General features: G+C 42.9%; 4 protein-coding genes across 4 annotated transcripts in view; 1 reads left to right on the top strand and 3 right to left on the bottom strand.

Annotated features, from left to right (window-relative positions):
- The first annotated feature begins 1375 nt into the window (after positions 1-1375).
- On the top strand, positions 1376-3687 carry LOC101785617. The gene is made up of 2 exons (XM_004960580.4): positions 1376-3368; positions 3476-3687. Exon 1 carries the CDS (start codon positions 1748-1750, stop codon positions 3071-3073), a length of 1326 nt encoding a protein of 441 aa, XP_004960637.1. The 5' UTR covers positions 1376-1747; the 3' UTR covers positions 3074-3368; positions 3476-3687.
- Positions 3688-5764: 2077 nt separating this feature from the next.
- Positions 5765-8719, bottom strand: LOC101786420 (rhomboid-like protein 11, chloroplastic). The gene is made up of 7 exons (XM_004960582.3): positions 8506-8719; positions 8282-8400; positions 7526-7611; positions 7309-7349; positions 7057-7223; positions 6887-6949; positions 5765-6130 (listed from the first exon to the last, which is right to left on the bottom strand). The coding sequence occupies exons 1-7, from the start codon at positions 8666-8668 to the stop codon at positions 5960-5962; spliced, it is 810 nt and encodes a 269-aa protein (XP_004960639.1). The 5' UTR covers positions 8669-8719; the 3' UTR covers positions 5765-5959.
- Positions 8720-9662: 943 nt separating this feature from the next.
- Positions 9663-15149, bottom strand: LOC101786814 (coiled-coil domain-containing protein 25). The gene is made up of 6 exons (XM_004960583.4): positions 14801-15149; positions 12221-12348; positions 11988-12091; positions 10847-10934; positions 10352-10413; positions 9663-10066 (listed from the first exon to the last, which is right to left on the bottom strand). Exons 1-6 carry the CDS (start codon positions 14911-14913, stop codon positions 9914-9916), a joined length of 648 nt encoding a protein of 215 aa, XP_004960640.1. The 5' UTR covers positions 14914-15149; the 3' UTR covers positions 9663-9913.
- A 1264-nt stretch (positions 15150-16413) lies between these two features.
- The window catches only part of LOC101752665 (ABC transporter G family member 12), a 5751-nt gene continuing 4697 nt past the window's right edge, over positions 16414-17467 (bottom strand). The window contains exons 7-8 of the mRNA XM_004960586.4: positions 17280-17387; positions 16414-17173 (exon numbers count right to left, since the gene is read on the bottom strand). Coding sequence (XP_004960643.1) covers positions 16808-17173; positions 17280-17387 — 474 coding nt within the window. The 3' untranslated portion in view covers positions 16414-16807. The remainder of the gene's footprint in view (positions 17174-17279; positions 17388-17467) is intronic.

The raw sequence follows: 17467 nt of genomic DNA on the forward strand, positions 1-17467 counted from the left end.
TGCGGAGGGGGCCCGACGGTGACTTGCGCGGCCGCGGCGGGGCCCAACAACAACGGCGGCGGTCACGATGAGGCTCCTCCTAAGGGCAGTGGCAGGGGTCGCGGCGGCCTCCGCGCCGGCCGGATCGACGTGGCGGCGCGGTGAGCAGGAAACGGCTGGCGCGCGGGAAATGAGCGTGCAAGGGGCGATTGGGGTAGCGCTGGCTCGTGCAAATATGCGGGGGAACGGAGGTTGGATTCAGGTTACTGTATTTTTTGAGCAATGATGGGGGAGCTGTTGGAGCGTGGAATTTTTTTTTCTCCCTAAATTTGGTTTTCTGGTTGTTTTAAGGAGGCTCTTGGATTGCTCTTAGTGCATTTGACATGAATGGGCAATGCAAAATCTCCTGTCTTTGCGAGTTATGTCAGCATCTCCTTTTTTTTAGAGACACCTTATCTTTTAATATAAAATCGACCTGATCTATACTTGGGGGATTTTCCTCATAGTTCTTGGTCAAAGAAAATACCATTTTCTCAAGGGAGCGCATATGAAATATCTGCACATTTTAGGATCCCAGCTAGCGCTTGTCTTTTAAGCCATCCAAAATTGAGATCTGCGACTCAGATTTGATCTAACCTTGTATTAATAAAAATATCTATTGTTATATATTATTGTAGAGGTGGTTAATTTAGATATAGATTTATGTCAATTACTTTAATTTATTTGTCATAATTGTGGATGTGGATAATTTTTTAAAAATACATCCAACAGCTATGTTATAAATAGGCGTTATTTTGGGGTTTCGAGGATTTATCTTCGTTTTGTAGTGTGTTCCATGAGGATTAACATGGATGCGTTAAAATGACTCTCTAATTCGTCAGACTGAACTTAAGGAGGAGATTTTGGATCCATATCACTACCCGTAGAATTTAGTACAAACTTAAATAAAATCCTAAACATTTTAGACTAATACTTCTCTTGAATATATCCTGGTCATGGTATGTATGTGTCTTAATCATAATGATTAATATGTTGAGATATATATCTGGATGCTAGTTGTTCCATCTCACATTTGGTGGGTCCTTCCACTAGCAGTGGCCATGCGAGTAAACCAAATTTTGCTCGGCGAAGTATGGAGGCTTGTACTTGGTCGCTTCTTTGCCCGGTGGCCCAAGCATGCTAAGCTTATTTCCCCTCTTTTTTTCTTGAAAGAATGTATCGATTATGCTTTACAAATTGTGACGCGCGCGTGTCAGATAAGAAATCTGGTTTTCGTGCCGAGACATGCATCTTGTCGAACATCTCGACGCACTATCTACAATCGTAGCGGTCGTCACAGTGCCTACGCATGTCTCAAATTCACCACACCCCACGACTTGAATTTGCACAAAAATCGCACAAAGAACCTGAATATGTGTTGAGTTTATTCTGAATTTCACCGATCTGGGGTCCGGAGATGGGGAATAAGAAGAAGGGGACGCCATGGGAGTTAAGACCTTGAAAGCGAGGCGTTGGAGCAGAGCAGCCACAAGATGAACGACAGCCTCCCGAGAGCTACCCGCGACCAACAGACAAGGGGCAGCCAGGGGGAATTTTCTCGCGCCGGACCCATGGCAATCAAGCCGCGAAAATGGCGTTCGCGAGAGCTCCCTCCACCAGACCGTCTCCCCGCGGCGGTGGCCGCACGTTCTGAGCGCGAGATATAGCTACCGCCGATCCGTGCTCTGTCTCTGGGCAGACGCAGCAGTGCCAGCGGACGGGGTCGAGCATGGGCGACGGACGCAGAGCGCCGGCGGCCGGCAAGCCGCATCACGGTGACGCCGACGACGACCCCGACGAGCTCGGGGTCTTCGCCGCCGAGCGCTACTTCTACGGGGACGACGCGCTGTGGTGCGGGCGCTCGTCGTCGTCGCTGTCGTCCGCGTTCAGGACGGGGACCGGGACGATCGAGCACGACCGGTCCGTCCCCACGCCCACGGCGGCCACCAGCTCGTCGGAGGCCAGCTGGAACAGCCGCTCCGCGCTGCTGCCCAACGAGCCGCCGCCGGCTGACAAGTTGCGCGCTATCGCCAGCGGCGCCGCCGGCGCTCTGGCCGTCGAAGCGGAGCCGCCTTCCGGGGCGGAGAGTGAGCGCACCGGCCGCAGGCGCGCTTCGTCGACGTCGTCTAATAACCTGCGGCGGTGGCTTCTTGGCGTGGCCGGGTGCGCTTGTGCCGGGGGTGATGGCGACGGCGAGGAGTCGGTGAGTGCCGACGAAATGGAAGCCAGCGGCGACGTTCTCGGTGCTTGTGGCGAGAAATGTAACAGCGATGCGCGAAGGCTGTCTCCAAGAACAGAGTTGATCCTGGAGCCCGCGTTCGAGGAGGCCGCCGCGGTGACGGTGAGGCCTGGCAGCGGCAGATGGCTCCTCGACGGCTACAGGGTCCTCCCCGGAAGGGATGCGTTCTCTCCCATTGAGATCGCAGGGCACGGTCACCGCCGGTCCGCCAACTTGGTTGAGATGTCCACGCCGGCGGTCTTGCATCCCGCAGCGACAGGCCCCTCCTACGAGCGGCGGCGCGTCAAATCTTGGGAAAAGTTCATGCCGTTGGGCCCTGCGACGCAACAAAACTCCGCCTTCACAATCGTCGCCGGGAATGCTCCGCGCACGGCCGGCGGCGGCGGCGGAGGGAGCCTTGGCTCCGAGGACGACAGCGCGGCCCCGAGCGAGCTCGGGTGCGCGTACCCGCCGAGCGAGGCGAGCGTCGTCTGGAGCGTGGTCACCGCGGACGGCGCGGCGTCTGGCAACTTCTCCAGCGCGGCGTCGGGGTACTACTACCACTACTTCAGCTGCGGCGAGGGCGGTGGCTCGTTGCGGCACGCCGCCGCGGCGAAGAGTGACCGGAGGAGGAAGAGCGGGATCGCCACCACCACCACCAGCCTGCTGGCGTGCATGAGCGACAAGGCGGTCAACGCCGTCGGGCCCGCTCAGTCCGTTCACCGGCCGGAGGTCGAGCCGGCGGTTGCCGCCGCGAGGCTGGGAGCTCGTGGCGGCAGCCGGAACGGCCATGGTGGAGGGTACAACGACGTGATCCGCCGCCGGGTAGGTAGGTAGGTGTTGGGCTTATTTGAGCTGTGATCTGTGGACAGGGCTGCCTGCAAGGACTAGCTGTTGTTTGATTTTAGCTAAAATTTCAAGGTTTTTTCCTGTGATCGAGGAGAATCGAGAAGAGAACACTTTTGTGTTCGACGTATACTCTTTTTTGGGGTTTTTTTTTGTTGGTAGATGATGATGGTGTGTCTTGAAAACTGTCGGCGACTTGTACATTGGACAACCACACACATGATAGTTATGAAAAGAACTGCTTGCAAGTGGTCAAGGGGGAGCTTATCACAATACTACAGCCAAGGTCATACTTCAACATCTATCAAATTTGGTTCCTGAAAACCGTATGTGATAAACTCATCACAAATAGTTATTCCTTTTGAACTCATGAACTGTCTGTGTTACTGGCAGGGGTGGAGACAGGAAAATATTCTTGATGGGGGCTCAAATGGTGTGAAGAAAACAGAGGAGAGGGCACTTGTGTTCGAGATAATCTGTAGGATTTGATGATGTGTGAGTTTTCAGTACTGTCGCTATCTGTACATTCGACTAGAGAACTGCTTCCAAGAGTTGAAAACGGAGCTTATCTAGAAATTTAGAACTAAGCCTTAACAATTTCTTCTCATCCATTATTCTCAGGTAGGCCCTGAAATGGATACTGTCATACTCAAGTGCAAAATTGCAAAACTTCCACCAAAAAAGACAAGCACATTCTTGATCGCACTGGGTTTGTGCGCAGGGATCTGATAGAAGTCTATTACATAATTAAACAAAGGTTTAACGGTGCCATTGCGTTCATTCTCAATGGCTAAAAGTTTCTATGGTAATCGTTGGAGGAAAAGAAGAAAAACATCTCAACAATACTGCCATCGCATGGCAAATAATTAATCCATCATAGGTGTATATTGTCTATGAGACAGGGTTCGGTTTTTAACACGGGTAAATATCCAGTGCAAACCCACCCTCCAGTGCAATCGTGGAAAACATACTACAGACCGTCAGTTCTAAGATGTACGGTCCGGATGAGCCTCTCCCAAGACCCGCATCAAAATTTACATCTAACCAACCCCCCCCCCCCCCCCCCCCCAGCTACATGGAATATTTCGCATGTAACAACCAATCTGTTCTAGTGTGAAAAGAGACATTTCTAACTCGGTTCAATAAATTGACTGAATTTTGAAATTGGAGAGTCCTGCACCAGCCTTGATGCAAAACGGACACGCTTGGGGGTTGAACGTTGGACCCATTTGTTAGCAGCTTGACGATCACGTCGCTGTTTCTTTTTAGACTGAACATATGTCCATTCCTTTGCTTGTTCTTCTGCCCAACGACGTTTATCTGATTCATGGTAAGCTGCCCATTGTTCCAGAGATGGAAGTAAACATCGAACAGATCCAATAAAACATCGTAGGTTGTAGACAAGAAAACCCACTGACTTGCAAGAGACCGAGAAGCGAAAGTGACGATCGCTGACAAAAGTCACATGAAAGCCTGCAGCAGATCCACCAAGATAAGATTGCAAAGCTCGTTTAGTACTTCCTCCGATCCAAATTGTAAGTTATTTTAATTTTTTTATATTCATAGATATTATTATGCACCTATATATAAATATCTATAAACCTAGAAAAGTCAAAATAACCTACAATTTGGAACGGAGGGAATACTACAAGAGAACTAATGGGCGTAGACATTTCTGCTTCTTTTTTTTGTTTGGTTCATTGCCAACTGAATGGATCCTATAAAAAAAAAATGATGCTGTTGAATAATGTATGCTTGCATTTTGTTCTTAATGCTTGGTAAAAATTAGTATGGTTGTTTCTTCTTATTGGGCATGTGGTTCTTTAGAACCTCCTAAAATTTCTATCACATCGAATGTTTAGATACTAACTAGAAGTATTAAACATAGACTAATTACAAAACCAATTGCACAGATGGAGACTAATTTGCGAGACGAATCTATTAAGCCTAATTAGTCCATGATTTGACTATGTGATGCTACAGTAAACATGTGCTAATGATGGATTAATTAGGCTTAATAGATTCATCTTGCGAATTAGTCTCCGTATGTGTAATTAGTTTTATAATTAGCTCATATTTAGTCCTCCTAATTAGCCTCCAAATATTCGATGTGACATGAATGTTAGTCCGAACTAAAGATTCAAACATCCCTTTAATATATTGATAAACACCCCTTTAATATATTGATAAGCAGCTCTTCTCCGTGTTCGAGAAAAAAAATTAGTATGGTTGCTCTTTCTCTGCTACTGGAGTTAACATAATAACAGAGTGACAATTGCTAACAAAAACGTTCACACACACAAGGCCACAATGGTCAATCGAGGAAGCTACGAGACAGGGTAACATGTTGGAATGGCAAATGCCAAAGCTTCCACAGGAATTCTAGTTGTCAAGAAGCTGTCATTTACTACCAACTTGACATGGTAAATTTTGCATTTCTTTTGTCATTTCTAGCCACATTGGTCTTGTATACTTAACAACCGTAGTGCGATAACATTTTGTTCACACGATTGTTGTGTCACCTTGTTCTACAAACATGGTTCTTTTCGGACTTGAATGTTATCAGCCACCGCTTGAGATTCCTTAATACTATTCCTGAGTTCTTATTCTGATGTCGTTAGTGGTAACTATCAATCTTTGATTCTTGCAAAAAAGGAAAATGTGAAGGAAAAACATTTGACATGTCAGATAAACAGATGCTTGCATTCATCCAGAGATGAACTTTTACACGCTAGCATTGACCTTCCAGATGATCTTTCATTTAAAACAGAAATGTCATAACTGAACTTTTGGAACAATGTTATCATATATAATGAAATAGTAATGAATGATAATACTATGTCAGGATGACCATGTCGTTGATAAATTATTTTTTCCCTATTTATTGCTCTCTTTTGTTGTCTTGGGGCTATCACCATTTGATGAAAAGGCGATTCTGCTAACCAGGAACACCAATGCTGCACCTATCAAAGCACCTGAAACATGAGCTATGTTGTTTACTTGAAATGATTGGCCTGTGATTGTTGTTGCTCGTGCTGCTTCCATGACCTATCAGGTAAAGGAACACTGATCAAGATCATAGGAACTTCGGAAGTTCAGAATGAGTTCTTGTTTGGTACTGACAGAGCTGAACTTCGAACATTATGAAAATAGTCAGTCGCAATACTTGCTAATGCATAAAACAGAGCAATTCATCCACTAGACTGTAACATACATATGTTAGGGGTCAGGTTATTGTCATGCCTTAAGAAGAGATTACACTAAGCATTTTAGAAGAGTTAGTACACACTTTAGTGTAATTGAACGACTAACAGATGCTGTGCTTCAAATCGTCACATGAATTAACCTAGTGATTCCAGTACTTCAGAGCATTGTGAGGATGTGCAACTAACCAGGGGTGTAGGTGTACCTTGTGCGGTGTTCCCGATTCAAACACAATAAATGAAAAGACCCATCAGTCAACATTATATGCTCAAATATTTAACTAGTTTTCCCTGGGGATGGTGGCAGGGGTGCAAATTTGCCTGGTTCGTCATATGTACAATAATCTTGAACCTGGTTCTGAAACTGTAACAGACAACTGCCCTTGCTAGCACAGTTGTCCCTGCCATTCGTGCCCTCCAGTGTTAACATAACTAGGGGAAGCACTGGATATGCCACCAGTAGATCAATCTATTTGATTTTCCATGTAAAATAAGGTGGCAAGGAAAAAAAATCATCCATTTCGTTATAATTCTGCAAATGACATCCACTTCTACTTCGGATATTGTTAAGGAAAGCAACAAACTAGTGTGCTGAAGGTACCTTGTCAACAACAAATTGTCCCAGGATAAGCACCTCAAGAATCTTTCTCCAGTCCCATGACATCTGCCATGACAATAGAGGCAACATTTTAAAAGAGACAGATTGGCTGACTGGTTCCGGCTGGCTGTTAAGTAAAAAAAAACTGAAATGGAAAAGATTGAATTAATCACCTTAACTAGAACACTAATGGTGAAAAGGCCAAAAACAGCACCAGATGCTCCAAGTGACACAGAGGATGTTGGAAGAACCAACCATGAAATCAAGTTTGCCCCAGCACCAGTCAAAATGTAAGACATCCACAAAGCAAAGTTACCTTCGTCCTCCTCAACAAGCTTTCCTGTATATTTAGATCAGCACTAGGCGTCCTTTAACTGAACTATAAGTATCAAGCAGAGCATTCATTTTTAGCAATCAACTCTCACCAAAGATATACACAAAGAACAGATTGCTTGAAAGATGATTCCTGTAGATAATCAAGAATGACTTAATGAGTAAACACACTCAAAAAGAAGTACATGAACAAAACTTAATTATATCTATTAGTCGCACTCAACTCTGTAGATTCATAGAACAGGATAAATGACCTACCAAGCTGTGAAAGGGAAAATAAATGAATCTGAAATATCAAGTCAAACTAACCAGTTGGCATGGCAAAATGTTGATGTCACGAATTGGTACCATGTAGGGCATGCATGATACAGGTACAGTGCTTTTATTTGCCGAATCTGAAATGCAAGGGGAACAGCAGTTGACAAGTAATATATAGTTCAGCACAGGAAGAAAAAATGTAATATATGCCTTTGTGCTTATAAGATATAAAGTGAGCAATTTCAATACATCTCTTATTACGTGAAAGAATGTGATTACATCTGTTCTTATTCATCCTTGCATTGATATAACCATAACCAGTCTAGAATCTACAACAATTTTATCAATGGAATCTTACAATTCTAAGGCATTTGAATAATATATGGGCTGTGCATAAGGTCCATAAAAAATTCCGAACAATTATCAATAAGATGATGCTGATGTTAGGTATGTAGACGGGCAGCTCAAATGTTGCTATATTGCCAGAATATATTTTTTACAGATTGCCAGAATAATTTTTATTACTATTTATATACAAGATACATCATATTTATTTTTATGAGTCAGTAGACTGTGACTATGATTAGTGCCTTAGCTTGAACGCTGTAGAATTGTAAACTATATAGTAGTATAAACATATTAGTAGAAATTGATTACAGAGTGGTTCTGAAATACATGAAAATGAAATGTCCTGCTCACCAAGACCTCTCCCCATCCAGTTCTAAACACAAACACACCCAAAACATCGGCACCTTATGCAAGAGACGCATCACAGAGGCTTGAAATTCGAGATGTTCCTAACGGTACCTGGAACAAGTGGTCGGCCAAGTAGACGCCGAAATTGAGCAGCAAGATCCAGAAGATGCCATTGGCGCGCCTGCTCTGCGGTTGCTTATCCTTGGCAATCTCCAGCTCCGCCACCAAGCCTGATCACACAAACGGAGACCATTTCAACCAACCATACCCTCTGTTGGTAAAAATGCATCGCGCAAAATCGACGGGAGAGAAGCGGAGCAGCGCCGGCGGCTCACCTGAACGCTTCATCCCGCATCGGAGCAGGTCGCGCCGGGAGGCGGCAGAGAAGGAGACGCGGTGGTGACGGGAGAGCGAGGAGAACGCGGGGGTCGGGGAGGGGAGGGGCTTCGAGAAGGCTCTGGAAGGCGCTGGCAGGAGGAGCAGCAGCTGCTGCGCCATGGCTGGAGTTGCTTGTTGTGCCCGGTTTGGGGTAAGGGAGAAGAGGATTTATGAGCGCGAGGGCCCACTTTCAGAGAAAGGTATTGTTCCAGCCGTGTGATGCAGGTTAAGAATTCTCTTTTCAAGCAAGGTTAATTAAAAAATTCTCTATGTGATTTTCTACGGTAATAATGATATAACTCTGCAAAGCTTTGTACTTTTGAAGCAACCCGGGGCAATGGGAAATACTATCTTTGTTGGGGGAATGGAAAACATGCCACACAAAAAGCTATTCAAATTGAATTCAACGGTCAAGATAAAAGTTTGTGCATATATTCATCAACATATGGTTTTATGCACTTGATATTATATCTTAGAAATAAATTCGCTCCCTTCGATCATAAATACTTCAAGATTTTGACAAGATTTAGTTAAATTTTTATTTTTCAGCTAAAATATTTAGTTTGGAACATGAAAATCATGGGTGTAGATTCAACTTGAAAGTACTTTCATATGTTATAAGGCATTATAATAACTAATATATTCAGTGTCCAAAGACTCATTTGTGACTTCAACCATGGAAGCAGCAACTGAAAAGAGAGTTCAATTATTTGAGATAAAATGAGTGGTACAATTGGCATATAACAGAAAAAAAAACCCGTCGTGTATGCAACTGTGAAGTAATGACTTGGTCCCCAAAGTGTTCTCCAAGCAAAGGATGGAATGTCTAAGCCAATGCTGTTATGTACTATTATCGTAGAAAAAGCAAACATAATCTTAGGGGATTAAACATGAGCTAATTAGGATTTTCGGATGCTAATTAGAAGGATTAAACATGAGCTAATTACAAAACTAATGGCACAGATGGAGTCTAATTCGCGAGATGAATCTATTAAGACTAATTAATCCATCATTAGCAAATAGTTACTGTAGCACCGCATTATCAAATCATGAACTAATTAAACTTAATAGATTCGTCTCGCGAATTAGACTACATCTGTGCCCCCTAGTTTCATTACCATTTCAGATTGATGAAAAACTGATCATTATATCACCACAGTTCAAGCATGCATTCTCGTTGTTTCACCAATCAAACAGGTCTACAGAGACCATAAGGACAACAGTCATATCATGTCATGGCCCACCCATGAGCCATCACATACAGCGGCCCGCAACCGAGCCGGAGACACCTGTCCTGTCTTCGACAGAGGCAGTTCAGTTCAGACTTCAGATAGCTCTCTTCAGCATGACACATTGTCGGTGTCCTCACATGAAGTCTTCTTCGAGCTCTTGCAGGGTCTTGCTGCCAGACGCGATTTGCTTGTTGGAAGTCATCTTCTCTTGGACCATCAGCCCCTTATAGCTCCTGATTTCAGCCTGCTTCTCCTTCTCAAGTCTCTCCATTTCTTCCCTACGTTTCTGAAACAGAATAAGAAAAACAAAATCCAGTCATTCTCAATGTCAAAGTCCAGCAATTATCAGGATTCCATTTAATAAGATACCCATCCAGTGACCAGTCCCCAACAACATTGCCAAGCAACAACAACAACATAGCCTTTCAGTCCCAAGCAAGTTGGGGTAGGCTAGAGTTGAAACCCAACAAGAACCACAAATCAGGGTTCGGGCATACCTTTGATTTAATAACACATAACTAGCACAAAAACAAAAGGAAACACTGCCTGGCATAGCATGGAATATGCTTACCTTGTCTCTAAGCTGTGCCTTTCTTTCTGCCTTTTCAGCAGCACTCACAGCCTCTCTTTCAGCTGCAGCAAATGACGTCATGATTATGGATTCAATATGCAAGGTTGAAACAAATACAGAATACTAAAGGAGAAAAGTAACGGAACTCTAGCTGTGGCAAACCAAAGAATCAAACCAAGGCGGCACTAAATCCATGTTTCGGTTAAAAAAAAAACTAACAAATGCCAACCAGATAGGGAAACAGCACTGTTCTCAATATAATGGTAGGAATATCCATTTTAAGTTCTAGAAAGTTACTGTAATACCTCCTTTTGGACATCTAGGTACTTTTGTATAATTGTAAAGGTTCAGCCTTAAAAAAAAACTGACGTTGAGTCTTTGGTAATTGCAGAACAAAAAAGGGGAGACATATAATCATGTTCTGTTTAAAGATACTAAGGTGCCATGTTGAATAAATATGAGCATAATCAATTCTTGCAAAGGAATGTGTTATACCCTTCAAGTCAGGCTTCCGCTCCACCTTTGTCTTGTTCAAGCGGTTCACAATCTCATTGATCCGCTTTTCTACTTTAATAGTCCGAACCTGCAAAAAGAGATTCATCAGTTTGAATCCATGTATCAAGAAACAACTTTACTGACAAATGATAAAAACCTAATATGTTGTTCATACAAAAAAATCTAGTTCAGTATAGAAAAAAATGATAACAGGAACTTATGATCAGTCCACTTTTGTAAGGCGTAATTTGATTGGAAAAAGTCAGATATAGTAAGTTTTGACTGAAATTTTATCAAATTATATACATAGAAAAATGTAGTATCAGTATTCCACAATTGAAAACGTACTGTAAGAGAAATAAAGGTCAAAATCTAGTTTAAAAACCCTTCACATGCAACACCCCTAAAAGCCCATATTGAGTCCAAAATGCTACCACCATATAAATTAAAACCTCATTCTAACTAAATTGTTCGTTCAGTGATAGATTGTCACATATCATTGTTACCTTCAGTGTTGATAATTATTATCTGTTAATGGTTTGTATTTTGTCACTGGTGTTAGTTGATTGTGATGTGTTCTCTCAGTTGAGGTAGCAGTACAAACACAGTACTGGGTTAGAGTGTTAGACATGACTTATTTGTTCTATGCAAGGCACAACTGAAATGGATATGGAACAACTATATAATGTTTGAAAGCTTATTGCACTTTGTAAAGAGAGGCTAAACATTACAGATATAACTCACAATAGTAAACATGCTATCAAAAGGAATTCCAAGCATTACCATACTAATTTTAGAAGAAATAGGGAACAAATACAAACAAAGATTTTAGTGCATTCAGAACTGATTAAAAGAATTAACTCTTCCCTATAGGCCATAAACTACATTTTGTGGTTCTATTCTAAACCTCTGATTGCACATGCAGTTACAATAAGGACATCTTTTTTTATACCATGTATGCAGATAAAGAAAACTAACTTTACAGTACGGAACCCTATCATGAATGTACCTTAAAAATATAATAGTTGGAATTTAGATTGCGTAAATTTTTTATTGTATAAGTTTTGTCAAGACATAAAAAAATCGTATGCACGTAATCCTTCTGTAAAAATAGTAAATAAAAAAGATGATGAGCTCTCACCAATTTAGGGTTGTGAAAACCAACTTGACCCACATCCATTGAAGGGGTCTTCTTCAAATTGTACCATGGAGTATAAACTACATCAATGTTATTGACCTTATTACCTGTACGAAAAAAGAAGAAATCATCGCATGTTCAAGACTGCAGCTTGTACAATATTCAGCACCTTTGCAAGCGAAGGTGAAGCGCAGAATTTATGATATAATACTGATTCATAAAGTAGGTTGTCCAACCTTGAATGGAATTAGCTTTGACAAGTTGTGCACAGTCTTCCAGCAGACCTTCACTCATGTCATCCATTGTCTGACCTTTATTCAGTCTCACATATACATGTGCAGAGGACATCTTATCTACATGGAACCTGTGGTACCAAAACAAGTGTAAGGTGCAATGCATGACAAGATGATTATGAAAACTTAAATAAACTGTAATTATTCTAGGACTTAATGAGAAAAGCTAACAAAGAAATCAAGTATGCCCTGTTGTACGTACAAAAGGTGAATTACAGTATAAACCAAAACAAAATCATTTGTGGTTGTCCTCTATGAAACAGTACAAAGCACATGAATGAAACAATTTCACACTCTGCTAACCACTAGGGAGAACTCCGTACTACTGAGTCTAAGTAGTAGTACACAACTACACAAATCAACGAATGAGATGGTTTTTGCCCGAACCACATTGGCAAGAACAATTACATCTTAACAGCAAAAGTATATAAAGTGATAAACACAGTGCTAAGTATGTAATCGGCTTTTCATGATTCTGAGACTTCAAAGCAGTTTAGCTTCATTCTCTAGATAGAAAGTGCGGCATACCGTGATAAACATTTTTTACTGAAAAGCAAAAAATATAGACCACGGTCTGCAAGATCCCCAACAGGTCAACCTAATTATTCCATTGCACTGACTAAACAGTCTACAATAACAAGCTGAACAGAGTGTCTGCACAACTGTTATTACTCCCAACGAAAAATAAAGTATCTGCACAGAGTAGGCGCAACTTATACAGGAAGAATGCACAATTTCTTTCTATATACTAACAAACGCTTCCTCCACCTAAGCTAATCCTCCCTACTTACAGAAATATGTCAGTTACTAATAGGGTGTTTGGTTTGAGGAATGAGGTAGTCCATCATCTTCTCACTCCTCACTTTCTTGTTTGGTTTGTGGAATGGAATGAGTTGATCCATCACCACTTCATTCCTCACAGGCTAATAATTAGTACTAGTATGAGGAATGGGTCATTCCACCAAATTTGAGGAATGGACTCATGATGCACCACCTCATCCAGAATGGAGTGATTCTTCAAACCAAACACCCCCTAAAGGTACATATCAATTCTTCTTGAACCATAAACCATCAAATCGGATGCGCCAACGGTTAGTATAGCCAGTGCCGGCCCTGCAAGGGTGCACTGGGTGCGACGGCCTAGGGCCCACGGGAGGGAGGGGGCCAGGCCCAGGACCCGAGGTAGTATACAGCACCGGCGGGCCCTTTAGACTGTGCGATACTGCGACAGAGAACAGACTACAGAGAGACCCCGGTCGGACCTTTAGGCCCTTTACACCGTGCAACATAGAGAACAGACTAACAGAGGGTCAGAGTCAGAGGCTCTTTAGGCTTTAGCCTTTAGACCTACCGCCTACGGGACGTAGGGACTCGGGACGACGGGACAGTGACGCGTGCGCCGCCGACCGAATGCAAATCGCCGCCGTGCGACTGCCGACTGGAGAGTTTGCGTCACCATGCGCGTGCGGCACTGCGGCTCCCGGGGTTGTCCCGCGTCGGTGCCTTGGCGGCTCGGCGTGTCCGCTTCCGAGTTCCGCTTCGTCGTCGAATCGTCAACTCGTCGACTCGGACTCACGGCACCGCGCACGGCAAGGCAGCGATTAGGTCCTAGGTATTTTTTTCCTTGATCGTTTTTTAATCTAAATTAATTACTTCGGACTTCTAGTACTCGGTACTCATATAGTCGTGTTTTTCTTCTAATTTAGGTGTTAGAATCTTAGAATGTTACCTAAGAAACATTTGTGGGGGGCTTAGAAAAGAAAACGGAAAAGAGTAGAAGATCAATTTATTGAATCTCAAAAAGGTGCTATACATAAGTTTTTTTCAGCTTCAAGCAGTGTTGTGCCTGATGATAATCTTGTGGATGCACTTGATATTGAAGAACAAGGGCAGCAACAAGTTAATGATAATTTAAGTGAACAAGTTGATGACATTGATGATGCTACAGAGAATGAAAATTTACAGCCTTCCTCTCAACCTGAAAATTCAATTGATGATGTGCAAGAAGCTTCTATTCATGATGTCTTTGATCCTAGAACTTGGGGAAATCTTGATAATAAGGGTAGAGATATATTGATTGAAAAGGGGCCGGTGAGAGAATTGAATCTTGAGTTCCCTGCAGATGCTCTTAGTAGACGTTTTTCATATGCTTACTACTCCAGAAAGTTAAGCAATGGTGAGTTTTTTTCATATTAGTTTTAGTCTACATTGTTCCTCGATAATTATCAAACATGTTAAATTAAAAATATATCACTAGATTTGTTTTCGCTTTGCAAGAAAAATTAGCGCTTATATATATTATAAGATTTATATATAGTTTAGAGGGGCCCTCGCGATGGGTTCGCCAGAGGGCCTCAAAAACTCGGCACTGAGTATAGCCTGTAGCTTCCACGAAACCTCGAATTACCACAACCAACACGAGCTTCCCATCCGCTATTTTTCGTCCAGTAAAGCATGGAGGCGCACAGAGCTAATCCCAAAAATCTGCGAAGCAGAAGGAAATAGGAGAGGGATGGTGGTTACCAGATGTCCTCGGGGAATCCGTACTTGATAAGGTCCTCGTTCTCGTACTTGTCGAGGCCCATGAAGATGGTGTAGTCGCCGGCCTCGGGCCGCGCCTTGAAGTAGAACACCATCCCGACTACTCACGCCGGCCGCCCGAACGGATCGAGGAGGGGAGAGGGTCCCCCGGGGTCCGGGCGGCGGAACCGGGCCGATCTCGGGGCGGGAACCGGCCGGGGCTCCGGAGGCGGCGAGGAGGGATTGCGGCGAGGAGAGCTGGGGAATCGGAGAGGGATTCTTATCTAGGGTTCCGTGCGCGTGGAAACGAAGCAGAGCAAGCGATGGGGCTTTTTCTTATTCTGTTTTTATTTATTTTGAAGCTTTTGACTTCCTGCGGCGTCGTATACGCGTAGCATGCATCTGTCAGTCCCAAACGGACAAAGGTTTGCGGCCTTCGTCACTTTGTCAGTCATCTGTCACTGCGTAGTCTTTCCGGAATAAATGATATGCTAACACGAAATATTTATAAATATATTAAAAGTATAATTTATAAAAAAATATTTTTCAGAAAAATCTACCAAAGCAATTTAACCATCATCAATATTCATAACCAAATCTTAAAATGGTTGATTGAATGAAGACAACAAAAAGCGTTACTTGTCTGTGATGGGAGAAAAGCATATACGGCTCAAAAACAGAGTACCTTGCAGTATTTTGACGTAGTTCAAATTCTTTGCAACTCAAAATCTTTATTTTCATACTTAAAATAGCTAAAGACGTATTACTTTGAAATCTAAATTAGTATAGCTAAATGAGTTCCTGGCGGACCCAATGACATAATGGAAACAAAAGTTCATTTCTGTATTTTTTTAAAAAACTTTGAAATCTAAATTAGTTCAGATATAAGTGAGCTTTGGGTCGATCGGATAACCAAGAGAAAACAAAAATTCATTTTATCTTTCCTTACTTTGAAATCTATAAATTAGTTTAAATAAATAAGTTTGTGTTGGCCTAATGACTCACAAAAACGAAAGTTCATTTCTCTCTCTCTTATTTGAAAACTGAATCATTTAATTAAATCAGTTTTGGGTCAAACTAATGACTCTGAAAAACAGAAGTCAGCTTCTATCTTTTTTTCTACTTTAAAATCTGAATTGGTTAGTTAAATGAGTTTTGGCTAGTAACATGACCCACTTGTCATAGACTGAATTTTTTGCCAAATTTTATCTAAAGTTAAATAGTAAAAAAAATTGGCATAAAACTATAGCTAGAGTGCTAGACTAACCGCGCCTAGAATTTGTGGCAAACTTGCAACCACCCTGGAACTCACATGAAGCGTCAGCTTTGGTGAAGCATGTGAAACTTATCTCAAATAATTCTGCATTTGAAACTTGTACGGGTTCACTCATTGTGGTATAAGTTCTTGTTTGGTCCAAAGGAATTTCAAGGGAAAATTGGAGGAAACCAAAACAGAGGAAAGGAAACTTTCAAACTGAGCTGAGCGTTCGAAGTGTTCATCTCTCCCCCTTTCTTTCTTTCAGACTGCATAAATGATCGATTTTTTGTATAAGCATGTCATATGATACCAATTTTAAGATTCTCAAGATGTCCACAGAATCCTTCAACAGAGGAAGCACCGTAAAATTTCAGCCAGGAAGTTTATTCTCCAAACAGCTCAGAAAACATTATTACCCATACGTTACAAAACAAAACTAAAAAAATCCTAGAGTATTATTTTCACTGCATGATTTTTGTGGAGATCATTGCATGAATTTAATGTTTACAAAACAAAAGGTAAAACAAAAAACAGGTAGGCACAACGCTATCTTGTATGTGTATCGTGTTCAGAAGAGTTATTACAGTGAAACGAATGCTTTCAATACTGTATCGTGGGTATCTTTGTGAAACGCTCCAACACCTAAACAATCGAACAAACATATCTGTAAGCACATCCACAAGTAATCGGTGATATCAAACCGCTACCATTAGCTACCAGCTCCATTCCAGCTGCTCTTCGTGTTCCTCTGCTCAGTACGGCATGGGCGAGTTGAGCCCCTCCTGGATGGCCATGGGGTGCGGCTGGCTGTGCCGCTTCGACAGTGACGTCATGGCCAGCGTCTTCCTGAACGAGGCGCGCCGCTCCAGGCGCTTGACGGTGAAGCGCGTGTAGGCCACGCGGATGTACGGCGCGGCGGCCTCCTTGACCTTGAGCACGACGAAGAAGGTGACGCGGTAGGCGAAGAGGAGGACGAAGATCATGGCGAGGTCCAGCCACTTGGAGTGGTTCAGGCTCAGCCCCATCATCTCGGTGATGATGTACTCGCCCTTCAGCTTCGGCTGCCCCGGCATCATGGGCTCGAACTCCAGACCGATCAGGTCGTTCTTGTACCCTCCCTGCGTGCAAAACATCAACCATAAACATTACTATCTGAATTTCCGGTTTGCGTTTCTTGATTCGACTGGTGTGGATTTGTATTGAAATTAGAAGTGGCATATATACCTTCAATCCCCATGAGCCATAGACAATGTAGGACACTGGGTACCGCCAGAAGATCTTCGGAAGTTCCGGAAGCAGCCGGAAGAATCCTGACGTCAACATCATGATCCCCTGAAAACCATGGACGATCAGGATGAGAAAAATGAAGTAGTGTCAGTGATGAAGGACAAATGGACAGCAACGCAGACTAC

Source organism: Setaria italica, chromosome III (genome assembly GCF_000263155.2).
Source record: "Setaria italica strain Yugu1 chromosome III, Setaria_italica_v2.0, whole genome shotgun sequence".
Taxonomy (NCBI): domain Eukaryota; kingdom Viridiplantae; phylum Streptophyta; class Magnoliopsida; order Poales; family Poaceae; genus Setaria; species Setaria italica.